At 37.9% G+C, this 19,267-nt stretch overlaps 1 protein-coding gene across 1 annotated transcript in view; it reads right to left on the bottom strand.

The window, feature by feature from the left end:
• The window catches only part of LOC138365317 (myosin heavy chain, clone 203-like), a 7,024-nt gene extending 5,562 nt beyond the window's left edge, over positions 1-1,462 (bottom strand). The window contains exon 1 of the mRNA XM_069325607.1: positions 4-1,462. Coding sequence (XP_069181708.1) covers positions 4-1,462 — 1,459 coding nt within the window. The remainder of the gene's footprint in view (positions 1-3) is intronic.
• Between the last annotated feature and the right edge of the window lie 17,805 nt (positions 1,463-19,267).

Raw genomic sequence — 19,267 nt, 5'->3', positions numbered from 1 at the left:
TGCTGGGTTTCTGTATTTCAGATGCTTCAATGCTGGGTTTCTGTATTTCAGATGATTTATCCAGGTGTTTCTGTACCTCAGATGATCCATTACAGGATTTCTGTATTTCAGATGATTTATTCTTGTGTTTCTGTACTTCAGATGCTCCCTTACAGGGTTTCTGTATTTCCGATAATTTATGCCGGTGTTTCTGTATTTCGGATGATTTATCCCGGTGTTTCTGTATTTCAGATGATTTATCCTGGCGTTTCTGTACTTCAGATAATTTATCCTGGTCTTTTTGTAATTCAGATGATTTATCTCGGTGATTCATTACCTCAGATGATTTATCCTTTTGTTTCTGTAACTCAGATGATTTATCCCTTTGTTTCTGTAATTCAGATGATTTATCCAGGAGTATGTATACTTCATTGCAGGATTTCTGTATTTCAGATGATTTATTGAATTTTTTCTGTATTTCAGATGATTTATTGAATTTTTTCTGTATTTCAGATGATTTATCTCGGTATTTCTGTATATCAGATAACTTATCCCGGTTTTTCTGTTCTTTAGAAATTTCGTTACAGAATTTCTGTATTTCAGATGATTTATTCCGGTGCTTCTGCACTTCATTGCTGGGTTTCGGTATTTCAGCTTCTCTATTCCAGTATTCTTGTATTCTAAATGATTTATCCCGGTGGTTCTGTAATCCAGTGCGTCTTTTGGTGAAGTTTTGTATATCAGCTGCTTCATTGCTGTATGATGATTTATCCCGGTGCTTCTGTTCTTCATTGCAGGGTTTCGGTATTTCAGCTTCTTTATTCCAGTATTCTTGTATTCTAAATGATCTATCCCGGTGTTTCCGTAATCCAGTGCGTCCTTTGGAGAATGTTTGTACATCAGCTGCTACATTGCTGTATGATGATTTATTCCAGTGCTTCTGTTCTTCATTGTAGGGTTTCGGTATTTCAGCTTCTCTATTCCAGTATTCCTGTATTCTAAATGATCTATCCCGGTGGTTCCGTAATCCAGTGCGTCCTCTGGAGAATGTTTGAATATCAACTGCTACATTGCTGTATGGTGATTTATTCCAGTGCTTCTGTTCTGCATTGTAGGGTTTCGGTATTTCAGTTTTTCTATTCCAGTATTCCTGTTTTCTAGATGAGTTATCCCGGTGGTTCCGTAATTCTGTGCGTCCTCTGTAGAATGTTTGTATATCAGCTGCTACATTGCTGTATGATGATTTATTCCAGTGCTTCTGTTCTTCATTGCAGCGTTTCGGTATTTCAGTTTTTCTATTCCAGTATTCCTGTATTCTAGATGAGTTATCCCGGTGGTTCTGTAATCCAGTGCGTCCTTTGTAGAATGTTTTTATATCAGCTGCTCCATTGCTGTATTTTTGTTTTTTTGTCGGAGCGTCATTGCTGTAGTGATGCTCACTCCGTTTTCTCTTGGAGCCGCGCACGTAATTAATTATTTCCATTTCCAATTCACACAGGTGTTGAGAGATGAGGTCTAACTCACGGAAGTATTGAGAGAGTAGGACAAGTGACGATCCGCGTCTGGCAGGGTCTCCGTTTATACTAAAAGTACACTCAACTCACTGGGGCTAATGTGAACGCTTCTCCGTTCACCTCACTTCAAAACATAAGAAGTATGGGAGTTGCGGAAGATCTATTGGCAAATACATGGAGCTAAAATCTAAAATATTTCACGGATAGACATAAAAACATAAGGATGAAGATAACTGCAGAAAGCCCAATGGCCCATATGATGCAGTTCCTATATATATCCACCCAATATCTTTCATATATATGAAAGACTATTACTATTTTCTTCCCATTCGGTGGTTATAATAGGAGGTGCCTCGTATGGGCCAATAGGCCCATACGAGGCCCTCTGCAGTTCTTGTTCCTACTACTATCCCCTCTATTACACTTTGCTCCTAATATCTCTCTTGCCTATTTATTCCCTGCATCTACTTCCTCATCACAATGGAAAGGGATCTCCCGTCACGCAGGGTGCAGTCGCACATCCACAGATCTCCAGTGTCATCTATTGATACTGGTAATGGATCAGAAGGGCCACCACTTACGGGCTATTCATGCCCGTGCCACCTTTTGGGTGGCTTAATCTTCATTAATCAATCATTCCTCTTCACAATCGACTTGAGAGTGGTCCAGGACGGACTGACACGTCGTCGTACCTTCACCTTCTAGTGTGTGGTCTGGTCAACTTATAACCATTCTATAGTACGGCGACCAAATCAAAACTGCCAAATCTAACCAAAGCAGGTTACAGGTGAAGAACAACTCTAGGTGTCCCATTAGTACCGCTTCGAATAATAAATCCCAGTGTCCTATTTGTATTATTACGAACATTTATGCATTGATTTTATTTTGGTTTTAAATAATTACTAATCATATCTCCCAGATTCCTTTCGCAATCCGACTTCACGAACTCAACAAACTTTTATATACATTGTTTAGTGTTATGTCTTGTGTTGAAACTTTTATTACCCTAATAATGTGTCCTTTGTGATATCCATTCATCCACTTGTACACATCTATCATGTTATTCCTGACTCTTTGCCTTTCCAACGAATATAATGAAAGCTTTGTCTATCTTTCTTCATATGACAGGTTTCTAATCTGAGGGATTAAGTTGGTCATCCTATGATGGACGTGTTCAAGTAAATTTATATCCATTCTGTAGTATTGCGACCATAATTGAACTGCATAATCTAAATGGGGATATTAATAGGGAATTAAAAGTATTAACAAAAGACAGAACACGAAACAATCGGTATTAACTGAATAAGTTTAAATTTAGGAAAACCTGGGTAAATACTACACAACACACAGAAATCACAATAGCGTGATGCATTAAATGGACAAATCCACAAGGGCCGTGACGAGGATTCAAACCAACGTCCGACATCATCCCAGACGCTGCCTTAGCTCAGTCGATTAAGGCAGCAACTGGGATGCTCTCGGACGTAGGTTCGAATCCTCATCACGGCCCTTGTAGATTTGTTCATGGGAAAAAACTGGTTAGGTAATAGGAACCAGTTGCCACAGTGAGTGGTAAAGGTGGGGGTCCCTTCACTTCTTCAAGCGTGGGTTTGACATGTATATGAGTGGGATTAGGTGGATATAAATAGGAATTGGCTCGTATGGGACAATAGGCCTTTAGCAGTTGTCTTTGTTCTTATGTTTAAAGAACAGCACCAGGTGTGTTGTTACTAACGCTTCGATTAATAAATCCCAGTGTCCTGTTTGCCTGATTACGAACATATATGCATTTATTTTTTGGCTTTAAATTTCTATTAATCATTGCTCCTAGATCGCTTTCGCAATCTCAACACTATTTAGCTCGTACTCAATCATCATTATCTAGCCTCAAAACCTCACATTTGTCAGCATTAAACTGCATCTGCCAAACTCTTCGCTATTTCAAAACCCTATTTAGATCGCCATGAAGTGATACTGAGTCTTTTACTGTGTTTATTTTCTCTTCCGATTTTTGTATTATTGGCAAATTTGAAATATTACTGCTCAAACTTGAATCTAAATCATTTATGTATATTATGAACAACAGTGATCCCAGGACAGAGGCTTTAGACACTCCACTTGCAACATTTTTCCAGTCTGACTTAGCGCCATTTATATTAACTCTTTGTTTCCTTTGGTATAACCAATTTAATATAGCAATTTCAATTTATTATAGCATCCCAATACAATGAGCATCTATCTTTTTAGTCATAAGGAAATCTATCATCATAAGAACATAGGTAACTGTAGAAGTTTGGGTGCTAACATTTGCTACATAATAAGATTCTACAATTTATACAATTCTTTATCATTTTAATATGAAAAAATAATACAATTATTAAAACTTTTAATACATTTTATTTGTTAAAAATGTTTACAAGAGTTGCACTGTCCATACTTGAGTGATGCTGTCCATACTTGAGTGATGCTGTCCATACTTGAATGACACTGTCCATACTTGAGTGACACTGTCCATACTTGAAAGACACCGTCCATATAAACACCTAGCAAATTAGGCCTGTGTCTTCAGTAGAGTAAAGACATATAGGTTTTATTATTAATGTTGTAAAACAGATAATAAGATGAGGAATCTAATGTGCAATTGTATTTTGACAAGAACGTTGTGCCTAAAGTTAGAGGAATTTCTGTCTTTGGATTCTCCAGCACCTCCAAGTCATCCTCCAGGTAAAGGTCACCCTTCACATGTATTCTTAGTTTTTTGGGAGGACATGTTTCCATGCCGATGTGCTTCAAAAATAATTGTGAAATGGTTGAAGCATCGGAGCCAGTATTGACCACAACTTTATCGCTGCAATAATTGTCTTTTGCAGATAATGGAAACTTTATCCTAAGATAAGGCAAGGGAGAACTGCTCAACCCATATCCTTTTTTCGTAAATCTTCTCAAAGGTTTTAAAAAGATGGAAGATTTATTGCTTTTAAACTGATGAATTATGTGATTCTCTGTCATCAGTGGGAAGCTAAAGAAGAACATTGGTGTGTCCTCAGAGATGAAGTAATTGTCCAATTCTGGTGGGAAAATATTTACAGTGGCAACGAGCTCTTTACCATTTTGTAATTTAATTTTACAATTTTCTACTTGCCTTATTTTGAGGTGTTTGTTTTCACTCGAAAACCAAGAATCACGGAGAATGGTTGAGTCGACTTTCTTATCTAATCCCAGCTTCTGTGCGAGTCTGTGTTCAATACCATTGCTTGTTGTTCCAGAATCGACAAACATTTTACAGCATTTACCATTGACTTCCACCGGGAGGTAGTTATGTCCGTCTAGAGAAATCTCCTCCAAACCCTCCAACGATGGGTGACAAGTTAGAATAGGAGGAAAAGATAGGTATAATGTGAGGACTTCACCATCTGAACTAACCTCATACCCAGGTGTTTCATTTCCGTTTTCCTGTATTTCAGATGCTTCAATGCTGGGTTTCTGTATTTCAGATGCTTCAATGCTGGGTTTCTGTATTTCAGATGCTTCAATGCTGGGTTTCTGTATTTCAGATGATTTATCCAGGTGTTTCTGTACCTCAGATGATCCATTACAGGATTTCTGTATTTCAGATGATTTATTCTTGTGTTTCTGTACTTCAGATGCTCCCTTACAGGGTTTCTGTATTTCCGATAATTTATGCCGGTGTTTCTGTATTTCGGATGATTTATCCCGGTGTTTCTGTATTTCAGATGATTTATCCTGGCGTTTCTGTATTTCAGATGCTCCATTACAGGGTTTCTGTACTTCAGATAATTTATCCTGGTCTTTTTGTAATTCAGATGATTTATCTCGGTGATTCATTACCTCAGATGATTTATCCTTTTGTTTCTGTAACTCAGATGATTTATCCCTTTGTTTCTGTAATTCAGATGATTTATCCAGGAGTATGTATACTTCATTGCAGGATTTCTGTATTTCAGATGATTTATTTAATTTTTTCTGTATTTCAGATGATTTATTGAATTTTTTCTGTATTTCAGATGATTTATCTCGGTATTTCTGTATATCAGATAACTTATCCCGGTTTTTCTGTTCTTTAGAAATTTCGTTACAGAATTTCTGTATTTCAGATGATTTATTCCGGTGCTTCTGCACTTCATTGCTGGGTTTCGGTATTTCAGCTTCTCTATTCCAGTATTCTTGTATTCTAAATGATTTATCCCGGTGGTTCTGTAATCCAGTGCGTCTTTTGGTGAAGTTTTGTATATCAGCTGCTTCATTGCTGTATGATGATTTATCCTGGTGCTTCTGTTCTTCATTGCAGGGTTTCGGTATTTCAGCTTCTTTATTCCAGTATTCTTGTATTCTAAATGATCTATCCCGGTGTTTCCGTAATCCAGTGCGTCCTTTGGAGAATGTTTGTACATCAGCTGCTACATTGCTGTATGATGATTTATTCCAGTGCTTCTGTTCTTCATTGTAGGGTTTCGGTATTTCAGCTTCTCTATTCCAGTATTCCTGTATTCTAAATGATCTATCCCGGTGGTTCCGTAATCCAGTGCGTCCTCTGGAGAATGTTTGAATATCAGCTGCTACATTGCTGTATGGTGATTTATTCCAGTGCTTCTGTTCTTCATTGTAGGGTTTCGGTATTTCAGTTTTTCTATTCCAGTATTCCTGTTTTCTAGATGAGTTATCCCGGTGGTTCCGTAATTCTGTGCGTCCTCTGTAGAATGTTTGTATATCAGCTGCTACATTGCTGTATGATGATTTATTCCAGTGCTTCTGTTCTTCATTGCAGCGTTTCGGTATTTCAGTTTTTCTATTCCAGTATTCCTGTATTCTAGATGAGTTATCCCGGTGGTTCTGTAATCCAGTGCGTCCTTTGTAGAATGTTTTTATATCAGCTGCTCCATTGCTGTATTTTTGTTTTTTTGTCGGAGCGTCATTGCTGTAGTGATGCTCACTCCGTTTTCTCTTGGAGCCGCGCACGTAATTAATTATTTCCATTTCCAATTCACACAGGTGTTGAGAGATGAGGTCTAACTCACGGAAGTATTGAGAGAGTAGGACAAGTGACGATCCGCGTCTGGCAGGGTCTCCGTTTATACTAAAAGTACACTCAACTCACTGGGGCTAATGTGAACGCTTCTCCGTTCACCTCACTTCAAAACATAAGAAGTATGGGAGTTGCGGAAGATCTATTGGCAAATACATGGAGCTAAAATCTAAAATATTTCACGGATAGACATAAAAACATAAGGATGAAGATAACTGCAGAAAGCCCAATGGCCCATATGAGGCAGTTCCTATATATATCCACCCAATATCTTTCATATATATGAAAGACTATTACTATTTTCTTCCCATTCGGTGGTTATAATAGGAGGTGCCTCGTATGGGCCAATAGGCCCATACGAGGCCCTCTGCAGTTCTTGTTCCTACTACTATCCCCTCTATTACACTTTGCTCCTAATATCTCTCTTGCCTATTTATTCCCTGCATCTACTTCCTCATCACAATGGAAAGGGATCTCCCGTCACGCAGGGTGCAGTCGCACATCCACAGATCTCCAGTGTCATCTATTGATACTGGTAATGGATCAGAAGGGCCACCACTTACGGGCTATTCATGCCCGTGCCACCTTTTGGGTGGCTTAATCTTCATTAATCAATCATTCCTCATCACAATCGACTTGAGAGTGGTCCAGGACGGACTGACACGTCGTCGTACCTTCACCTTCTAGTGTGTGGTCTGGTCAACTTATAACCATTCTATAGTACGGCGACCAAATCAGAACTGCCAAATCTAACCAAAGCAGGTTACAGGTGAAGAACAACTCTAGGTGTCCCATTAGTACCGCTTCGAATAATAAATCCCAGTGTCCTATTTGTATTATTACGAACATTTATGCATTGATTTTATTTTGGTTTTAAATAATTACTAATCATATCTCCCAGATTCCTTTCGCAATCCGACTTCACGAACTCAACAAACTTTTATATACATTGTTTAGTGTTGTCTTGTGTTGAAACTTTTATTACCCTAATAATGTGTCCTTTGTGATATCCATTCATCCACTTGTACACATCTATCATGTTATTCCTGACTCTTTGCCTTTCCAACGAATATAATGAAAGCTTTGTCTATCTTTCTTCATATGACAGGTTTCTAATCTGAGGGATTAAGTTGGTCATCCTATGATGGACGTGTTCAAGTTAATTTATATCCATTCTGTAGTATTGCGACCATAATTGAACTGCATAATCTAAATGGGGATATTAATAGGGAATTAAAAGTATTAACAAAAGACAGAACACGAAACAATCGGTATTAACTGAATAAGTTTAAATTTAGGAAAACCTGGGTAAATACTACACAACACACAGAAATCACAATAGCGTGATGCATTAAATGGACAAATCCACAAGGGCCGTGACGAGGATTCAAACCAACGTCCGACATCATCCCAGACGCTGCCTTAGCTCAGTCGATTAAGGCAGCAACTGGGATGCTCTCGGACGTAGGTTCGAATCCTCATCACGGCCCTTGTAGATTTGTTCATGGGAAAAAACTGGTTAGGTAATAGGAACCAGTTGCCACAGTGAGTGGTAAAGTTGGGGGTCCCTTCACTTCTTCAAGCGTGGGTTTGACATGTATATGAGTGGGATTAGGTGGATATAAATAGGAATTGGCTCGTATGGGACAATAGGCCTTTAGCAGTTGTCTTTGTTCTTATGTTTAAAGAACAGCACCAGGTGTGTTGTTACTAACGCTTCGATTAATAAATCCCAGTGTCCTGTTTGCCTGATTACGAACATATATGCATTTATTTTTTGGCTTTAAATTTCTATTAATCATTGCTCCTAGATCGCTTTCGCAATCTCAACACTATTTAGCTCGTACTCAATCATCATTATCTAGCCTCAAAACCTCACATTTGTCAGCATTAAACTGCATCTGCCAAACTCTTCGCCATTTCAAAACCCTATTTAGATCGCCTTGAAGTGATACTGAGTCTTTTACTGTGTTTATTTTCTCTTCCGATTTTTGTATTATCGGCAAATTTGAAATATTACTGCTCAAACTTGAATCTAAATCATTTATGTATATTATGAACAACAGTGATCCCAGGACAGAGGCTTTAGACACTCCACTTGCAACATTTTTCCAGTCTGACTTAGCGCCATTTATATTAACTCTTTGTTTCCTTTGGTATAACCAATTTAATATAGCAATTTCAATTTATTATAGCATCCCAATACAATGAGCATCTATCTTTTTAGTCATAAGGAAATCTATCATCATAAGAACATAGGTAACTGTAGAAGTTTGGGTGCTAACATTTGCTACATAATAAGATTCTACAATTTATACAATTCTTTATCATTTTAATATGAAAAAATAATACAATTATTAAAACTTTTAATACATTTTATTTGTTAAAAATGTTTACAAGAGTTGCACTGTCCATACATGAGTGATGCTGTCCATACTTGAGTGATGCTGTCCATACTTGAATGACACTGTCCATACTTGAGTGACACTGTCCATACTTGAAAGACACCGTCCATATAAACACCTAGCAAATTAGGCCTGTGTCTTCAGTAGAGTAAAGACATATAGGTTTTATTATTAATGTTGTAAAACAGATAATAAGATGAGGAATCTAATGTGCAATTGTATTTTGACAAGAACGTTGTGCCTAAAGTTAGAGGAATTTCTGTCTTTGGATTCTCCAGCACCTCCAAGTCATCCTCCAGGTAAAGGTCACCCTTCACATGTATTCTTAGTTTTTTGGGAGGACATGTTTCCATGCCGATGTGCTTCAAAAATAATTGTGAAATGGTTGAAGCATCGGAGCCAGTATTGACCACAACTTTATCGCTGCAATAATTGTCTTTTGCAGATAATGCAAACTTTATCCTAAGATAAGGCAAGGGAGAACTGCTCAACCCATATCCTTTTTTCGTAAATCTTCTCAAAGGTTTTAAAAAGATGGAAGATTTATTGCTTTTAAACTGATGAATTATGTGATTCTCTGTCATCAGTGGGAAGCTAAAGAAGAACATTGGTGTGTCCTCAGAGATGAAGTAATTGTCCAATTCTGGTGGGAAAATATTTACAGTGGCAACGAGCTCTTTGCCATTTTGTAATTTAATTTTACAATTTTCTACTTGCCTTATTTTGAGGTGTTTGTTTTCACTCGAAAACCAAGAATCACGGAGAATGGTTGAGTCGACTTTCTTATCTAATCCCAGCTTCTGTGCGAGTCTGTGTTCAATACCATTGCTTGTTGTTCCAGAATCGACAAACATTTTACAGCATTTACCATTGACTTCCACCGGGAGGTAGTTATGTCCGTCTAGAGAAATCTCCTCCAAACCCTCCAACGATGGGTGACAAGTTAGAATAGGAGGAAAAGATAGGTATAATGTGAGGACTTCACCATCTGAACTAACCTCATACCCAGGTGTTTCATTTCTGTTTTCCTGTATTTCAGATGCTTCAATGCTGGGTTTCTGTATTTCAGATGCTTCAATGCTGGGTTTCTGTATTTCAGATGATTTATCCAGGTGTTTCTGTACCTCAGATGATCCATTACAGGATTTCTGTATTTCAGATGATTTATTCTTGTGTTTCTGTACTTCAGATGCTCCCTTACAGGGTTTCTGTATTCCCGATAATTTATGCCGGTGTTTCTGTATTTAGGATGATTTATCCCGGTGTTTCTGTATTTCAGATGATTTATCCTGGCGTTTCTGTATTTCAGATGCTCCATTACAGGGTTTCTGTACTTCAGATAATTTATCCTGGTCTTTTTGTAATTCAGATGATTTATCTCGGTGATTCATTACCTCAGATGATTTATCCTTTTGTTTCTGTAACTCAGATGATTTATCCCTTTGTTTCTGTAATTCAGATGATTTATCCAGGAGTATGTATACTTCATTGCAGGATTTCTGTATTTCAGATGATTTATTGAATTTTTTCTGTATTTCAGATGATTTATCTCGGTATTTCTGTATATCAGATAACTTATCCCGGTTTTTCTGTTCTCTAGAAATTTCGTTACAGAATTTCTGTATTTCAGACGATTTATTCCGGTGCTTCTGCACTTCATTGCTGGGTTTCGGTATTTCAGCTTCTCTATTCCAGTATTCTTGTATTCTAAATGATTTATCCCGGTGGTTCTGTAATCCAGTGCGTCTTTTGGTGAATGTTTGTATATCAGCTGCTTCATTGCTGTATGATGATTTATCCCGGTGCTTCTGTTCTTCATTGCAGGGTTTCGGTATTTCAGCTTCTTTATTCCAGTATTCTTGTATTCTAAATGATCTATCCCGGTGTTTCCGTAATCCAGTGCGTCCTTTGGAGAATGTTTGTACATCAGCTGCTACATTGCTGTATGATGATTTATTCCAGTGCTTCTGTTCTGCATTGTAGGGTTTCGGTATTTCAGTTTTTCTATTCCAGTATTCCTGTTTTCTAGATGAGTTATCCCGGTGGTTCCGTAATTCTGTGCGTCCTCTGTAGAATGTTTGTATATCAGCTGCTACATTGCTGTATGATGATTTATTCCAGTGCTTCTGTTCTTCATTGCAGCGTTTCGGTATTTCAGTTTTTCTATTCCAGTATTCCTGTATTCTAGATGAGTTATCCCGGTGGTTCTGTAATCCAGTGCGTCCTTTGTAGAATGTTTTTATATCAGCTGCTCCATTGCTGTATTTTTGTTTTTTTGTCGGAGCGTCATTGCTGTAGTGATGCTCACTCCGTTTTCTCTTGGAGCCGCGCACGTAATTAATTCTTTCCATTTCTAATTCACACAGGTGTTGAGAGATGAGGTCTAACTCACGGAAGTATTGAGAGAGTAGGACAAGTGACGATCCGCGTCTGGCAGGGTCTCCGTTTATACTAAAAGTACACTCAACTCACTGGGGCTAATGTGAACGCTTCTCCGTTCACCTCACTTCAAAACATAAGAAGTATGGGAGTTGCGGAAGATCTATTGGCAAATACATGGAGCTAAAATCTAAAATATTTCACGGATAGACATAAAAACATAAGGATGAAGATAACTGCAGAAAGCCCAATGGCCCATATGAGGCAGTTCCTATATATATCCACCCAATATCTTTCATATATATGAAAGACTATTACTATTTTCTTCCCATTCGGTGGTTATAATAGGAGGTGCCTCGTATGGGCCAATAGGCCCATACGAGGCCCTCTGCAGTTCTTGTTCCTACTACTATCCCCACTATTACACTTTGCTCCTAATATCTCTCTTGCCTATTTATTCCCTGCATCTACTTCCTCATCACAATGGAAAGGGATCTCCCGTCACGCAGGGTGCAGTCGCACCTCCACAGATCTCCAGTATCATCTATTGATACTGGTAATGGATCAGAAGGGCCACCACTTACGGGCTATTCATGCCCGGCCACCTTTTGGGTGGCTTAATCTTCATTAATCAATCATTCCTCATCACAATCGACTTGAGAGTGGTCCAGGACGGACTGACACGTCGTCGTACCTTCACCTTCTAGTGTGTGGTCTGGTCAACTTATAACCATTCTATAGTACGGCGACCAAATCAGAACTGCCAAATCTAACCAAAGCAGGTTACAGGTGAAGAACAACTCTAGGTGTCCCATTAGTACCGCTTCGAATAATAAATCCCAGTGTCCTATTTGTATTATTACGAACATTTATGCATTGATTTTATTTTGGTTTTAAATAATTACTAATCATATCTCCCAGATTCCTTTCGCAATCCGACTTCACGAACTCAACAAACTTTTATATACATTGTTTAGTGTTATGTCTTGTGTTGAAACTTTTATTACCCTAATAATGTGTCCTTTGTGATATCCATTCATCCACTTGTACACATCTATCATGTTATTCCTGACTCTTTGCCTTTCCAACGAATATAATGAAAGCTTTGTCTATCTTTCTTTATATGACAGGTTTCTAATCTGAGGGATTAAGTTGGTCATCCTATGATGGACGTGTTCAAGTAAATTTATATCCATTCTGTAGTATTGCGACCATAATTGAACTGCATAATCTAAATGGGGATATTAATAGGGAATTAAAAGTATTAACAAAAGACAGAACACGAAACAATCGGTATTAACTGAATAAGTTTAAATTTAGGAAAACCTGGGTAAATACTACACAACACACAGAAATCACAATAGCGTGATGCATTAAATGGACAAATCCACAAGGGCCGTGACGAGGATTCAAACCAACGTCCGACATCATCCCAGACGCTGCCTTAGCTCAGTCGATTAAGGCAGCAACTGGGATGCTCTCGGACGTAGGTTCGAATCCTCATCACGGCCCTTGTAGATTTGTTCATGGGAAAAAACTGGTTAGGTAATAGGAACCAGTTGTCACAGTGAGTGGTAAAGGTGGGGGTCCCTTCACTTCTTCAAGCGTGGGTTTGACATGTATATGAGTGGGATTAGGTGGATATAAATAGGAATTGGCTCGTATGGGACAATAGGCCTTTAGCAGTTGTCTTTGTTCTTATGTTTAAAGAACAGCACCAGGTGTGTTGTTACTAACGCTTCGATTAATAAATCCCAGTGTCCTGTTTGCCTGATTACGAACATATATGCATTTATATTTTGGCTTTAAATTTCTATTAATCATTGCTCCTAGATCGCTTTCGCAATCTCAACACTATTTAGCTCGTACTCAATCATCATTATCTGGCCTCAAAACCTCACATTTGTCAGCATTAAACTGCATCTGCCAAACTCTTCGCCATTTGAAAACCCTATTTAGATCGCCATGAAGTGATACTGAGTCTTTTACTGTGTTTATTTTCTCTTCCGATTTTTGTATTATCGGCAAATTTGAAATATTACTGCTCAAACTTGAATCTAAATCATTTATGTATATTATGAACAACAGTGATCCCAGGACAGAGGCTTTAGACACTCCACTTGCAACATTTTTCCAGTCTGACTTAGCGCCATTTATATTAACTCTTTGTTTCCTTTGGTATAACCAATTTAATATAGCAATTTCAATTTATTATAGCATCCCAATACAATGAGCATCTATCTTTTTAGTCATAAGGAAATCTATCATCATAAGAACATAGGTAACTGTAGAAGTTTGGGTGCTAACATTTGCTACATAATAAGATTCTACAATTTATACAATTCTTTATCATTTTAATATGAAAAAATAATACAATTATTAAAACTTTTAATACATTTTATTTGTTAAAAATGTTTACAAGAGTTGCACTGTCCATACTTGAGTGATGCTGTCCATACTTGAGTGATGCTGTCCATACTTGAGTGACACTGTCCATACTTGAAAGACACCGTCCATATAAACACCTAGCAAATTAGGCCTGTGTCTTCAGTAGAGTAAAGACATATAGGTTTTATTATTAATGTTGTAAAACAGATAATAAGATGAGGAATCTAATGTGCAATTGTATTTTGACAAGAACGTTGTGCCTAAAGTTAGAGGAATTTCTGTCTTTGGATTCTCCAGCACCTCCAAGTCATCCTCCAGGTAAAGGTCACCCTTCACATGTATTCTTAGTTTTTTGGGAGGACATGTTTCCATGCCGATGTGCTTCAAAAATAATTGTGAAATGGTTGAAGCATCGGAGCCAGTATTGACCACAACTTTATCGCTGCAATAATTGTCTTTTGCAGATAATGGAAACTTTATCCTAAGATAAGGCAAGGGAGAACTGCTCAACCCATATCCTTTTTTCGTAAATCTTCTCAAAGGTTTTAAAAAGATGGAAGATTTATTGCTTTTAAACTGATGAATTATGTGATTCTCTGTCATCAGTGGGAAGCTAAAGAAGAACATTGGTGTGTCCTCAGAGATGAAGTAATTGTCCAATTCTGGTGGGAAAATATTTACAGTGGCAACGAGCTCTTTGCCATTTTGTAATTTAATTTTACAATTTTCTACTTGCCTTATTTTGAGGTGTTTGTTTTCACTCGAAAACCAAGAATCACGGAGAATGGTTGAGTCGACTTTCTTATCTAATCCCAGCTTCTGTGCGAGTCTGTGTTCAATACCATTGCTTGTTGTTCCAGAATCGACAAACATTTTACAGCATTTACCATTGACTTCCACCGGGAGGTAGTTATGTCCGTCTAGAGAAATCTCCTCCAAACCCTCCAACGATGGGTGACAAGTTAGAATAGGAGGAAAAGATAGGTATAATGTGAGGACTTCACCATCTGAACTAACCTCATACCCAGGTGTTTCATTTCCGTTTTCCTGTATTTCAGATGCTTCAATGCTGGGTTTCTGTATTTCAGATGCTTCAATGCTGGGTTTATGTATTTCAGATGATTTATCCAGGTGTTTCTGTACCTCAGATGATCCATTACAGGATTTCTGTATTTCAGATGATTTATTCTTGTGTTTCTGTACTTCAGATGCTCCCTTACAGGGTTTCTGTATTTCCGATAATTTATGCCGGTGTTTCTGTATTTCGGATGATTTATCCCGGTGTTTCTGTATTTCAGATGATTTATCCTGGCGTTTCTGTATTTCAGATGCTCCATTACAGGGTTTCTGTACTTCAGATAATTTATCCTGGTCTTTTTGTAATTCAGATGATTTATCTCGGTGATTCATTACCTCAGATGATTTATCCTTTTGTTTCTGTAACTCAGATGATTTATCCCTTTGTTTCTGTAATTCAGATGATTTATCCAGGAGTATGTATACTTCATTGCAGGATTTCTGTATTTCAGATGATTTATTGAATTTTTTCTGTATTTCAGATGATTTATTGAATTTTTTCTGTATTTCAGATGATTTATCTCGGTATTTCTGTATATCAGATAACTTATCCCGGTTTTTCTGTTCTCTAGAAATTTCGTTACAGAATTTCTGTATTTCAGATGATTTATTCCGGTGCTTCTGCACTTCATTGCTGGGTTTCGGTATTTCAGCTTCTCTATTCCAGTATTTTTGTATTCTAAATGATTTATCCCGGTGGTTCTGTAATCCAGTGCGTCTTTTGGTGAATGTTTGTATATCAGCTGCTTCATTGCTGTATGATGATTTATCCCGGTGCTTCTGTTCTTCATTGCAGGGTTTCGGTATTTCAACTTCTTTATTCCAGTATTCTTGTATTCTAAATGACCTATCCCGGTGTTTCCGTAATCCAGTGCGTCCTTTGGAGAATGTTTGTACATCAGCTGCTACATTGCTGTATGATGATTTATTCCAGTGCTTCTGTTCTTCATTGTAGGGTTTCGGTATTTCAGCTTCTCTATTCCAGTATTCCTGTATTCTAAATGATCTATCCCGGTGGTTCCGTAATCCAGTGCGTCCTCTGGAGAATGTTTGAATATCAGCTGCTACATTGCTGTATGGTGATTTATTCCAGTGCTTCTGTTCTTCATTGTAGGGTTTCGGTATTTCAGTTTTTCTATTCCAGTATTCCTGTTTTCTAGATGAGTTATCCCGGTGGTTCCGTAATTCTGTGCGTCCTCTGTAGAATGTTTGTATATCAGCTGCTACATTGCTGTATGATGATTTATTCCAGTGCTTCTGTTCTTCATTGCAGCGTTTCGGTATTTCAGTTTTTCTATTCCAGTATTCCTGTATTCTAGATGAGTTATCCCGGTGGTTCTGTAATCCAGTGCGTCCTTTGTAGAATGTTTTTATATCAGCTGCTCCATTGCTGTATTTTTGTTTTTTTGTCGGAGCGTCATTGCTGTAGTGATGCTCACTCCGTTTTCTCTTGGAGCCGCGCACGTAATTAATTCTTTCCATTTCCAATTCACACAGGTGTTGAGAGATGAGGTCTAACTCACGGAAGTATTGAGAGAGTAGGACAAGTGACGATCCGCGTCTGGCAGGGTCTCCGTTTATACTAAAAGTACACTCAACTCACTGGGGCTAATGTGAACGCTTCTCCGTTCACCTCACTTCAAAACATAAGAAGTATGGGAGTTGCGGAAGATCTATTGGGAAATACATGGAGCTAAAATCTAAAATATTTCACGGATAGACATAAAAACATAAGGATGAAGATAACTGCAGAAAGCCCAATGGCCCATATGAGGCAGTTCCTATATATATCCACCCAATATCTTTCATATATATGAAAGACTATTACTATTTTCTTCCCATTCGGTGGTTATAATAGGAGGTGCCTCGTATGGGCCAATAGGCCCATACGAGGCCCTCTGCAGTTCTTGTTCCTACTACTATCCCCTCTATTACACTTTGCTCCTAATATCTCTCTTGCCTATTTATTCCCTGCATCTACTTCCTCATCACAATGGAAAGGGATCTCCCGTCACGCAGGGTGCAGTCGCACCTCCACAGATCTCCAGTATCATCTATTGATACTGGTAATGGATCAGAAGGGCCACCACTTACGGGCTATTCATGCCCGGCCACCTTTTGGGTGGCTTAATCTTCATTAATCAATCATTCCTCATCACAATCGACTTGAGAGTGGTCCAGGACGGACTGACACGTCGTCGTACCTTCACCTTCTAGTGTGTGGTCTGGTCAACTTATAACCATTCTATAGTACGGCGACCAAATCAGAACTGCCAAATCTAACCAAAGCAGGTTACAGGTGAAGAACAACTCTAGGTGTCCCATTAGTACCGCTTCGAATAATAAATCCCAGTGTCCTATTTGTATTATTACGAACATTTATGCATTGATTTTATTTTGGTTTTAAATAATTACTAATCATATCTCCCAGATTCCTTTCGCAATCCGACTTCACGAACTCAACAAACTTTTATATACATTGTTTAGTGTTATGTCTTGTGTTGAAACTTTTATTACCCTAATAATGTGTCCTTTGTGATATCCATTCATCCACTTGTACACATCTATCATGTTATTCCTGACTCTTTGCCTTTCCAACGAATATAATGAAAGCTTTGTCTATCTTTCTTCATATGACAGGTTTCTAATCTGAGGGATTAAGTTGGTCATCCTATGATGGACGTGTTCAAGTAAATTTATATCCATTCTGTAGTATTGCGACCATAATTGAACTGCATAATCTAAATGGGGATATTAATAGGGAATTAAAAGTATTAACAAAAGACAGAACACGAAACAATCGGTATTAACTGAATAAGTTTAAATTTAGGAAAACCTGGGTAAATACTACACAACACACAGAAATCACAATAGCGTGATGCATTAAATGGACAAATCCACAAGGGCCGTGACGAGGATTCAAACCAACGTCCGACATCATCCCAGACGCTGCCTTAGCTCAGTCGATTAAGGCAGCAACTGGGATGCTCTCGGACGTAGGTTCGAATCCTCATCACGGCCCTTGTAGATTTGTTCATGGGAAAAAACTGGTTAGGTAATAGGAACCAGTTGCCACAGTGAGTGGTAAAGGTGGGGTCCCTTCACTTCTTCAAGCGTGGGTTTGACATGTATATGAGTGGGATTAGGTGGATATAAATAGGAATTGGCTCGTATGGGACAATAGGCCTTTAGCAGTTGTCTTTGTTCTTATGTTTAAAGAACAGCACCAGGTGTGTTGTTACTAACGCTTCGATTAATAAATCCCAGTGTCCTGTTTGCCTGATTACGAACATATATGCATTTATATTTTGGCTTTAAATTTCTATTAATCATTGCTCCTAGATCGCTTTCGCAATCTCAACACTATTTAGCTCGTACTCAATCATCATTATCTAGCCTCAAAACCTCACATTTGTCAGCATTAAACTGCATCTGCCAAACTCTTCGCCATTTCAAAACCCTATTTAGATCGCCATGAAGTGATACTGAGTCTTTTACTGTGTTTATTTTCTCTTCCGACTTTTGTATTATCGGCAAATTTGAAATATTACTGCTCAAACTTGAATCTAAATCATTTATGTATATTATGAACAACAGTGATCCCAGGACAGAGGCTTTAGACACTCCACTTGCAACATTTTTCCAGTCTGACTTAGCGCCATTTATATTAACTCTTTGTTTCCTTTGGTATAACCAATTTAATATAGCAATTTCAATTTATTATAGCATCCCAATACAATGAGCATCTATCTTTTTAGTCATAAGGAAATCTATCATCATAAGAACATAGGTAACTGTAGAAGTTTGGGTGCTAACATTTGCTACATAATAAGATTCTACAATTTATACAATTCTTTATCATTTTAATATGAAAAAATAATACAATTATTAAAACTTTTAATACATTTTATTTGTTAAAAATGTTTACAAGAGTTGCACTGTCCATACTTGAGTGATGCTGTCCATACTTGAGTGATGCTGTCCATACTTGAATGACACTGTCCATACTTGAGTGACACTGTCCATACTTGAAAGACACCGTCCATATAAACACCTAGCAAATTAGGCCTGTGTCTTCAGTAGAGTAAAGACATATAGGTTTTATTATTAATGTTGTAAAACAGATAATAAGATGAGGAATCTAATGTGCAATTGTATTTTGACAAGAACGTTGTGCTTAAAGTTAGAGGAATTTCTGTCTTTGGATTCTCCAGCACCTCCAAGTCATCCTCCAGGTAAAGGTCACCCTTCACATGTATTCTTAGTTTTTTGGGAGGACATGTTTCCATGCCGATGTGCTTCAAAAATAATTGTGAAATGGTTGAAGCATCGGAGCCAGTATTGACCACAACTTTATCGCTGCAATAATTGTCTTTTGCAGATAATGGAAACTTTATCCTAAGATAAGGCAAGGGAGAACTGCTCAACCCATATCCTTTTTTCGTAAATCTTCTCAAAGGTTTTAAAAAGATGGAAGATTT

The sequence above is a fragment of the Procambarus clarkii genome, chromosome 16 (assembly GCF_040958095.1).
Source record: "Procambarus clarkii isolate CNS0578487 chromosome 16, FALCON_Pclarkii_2.0, whole genome shotgun sequence".
NCBI classification, from domain to species: domain Eukaryota; kingdom Metazoa; phylum Arthropoda; class Malacostraca; order Decapoda; family Cambaridae; genus Procambarus; species Procambarus clarkii.
This window is presented reverse-complemented; position numbering and strand designations above follow the sequence as displayed.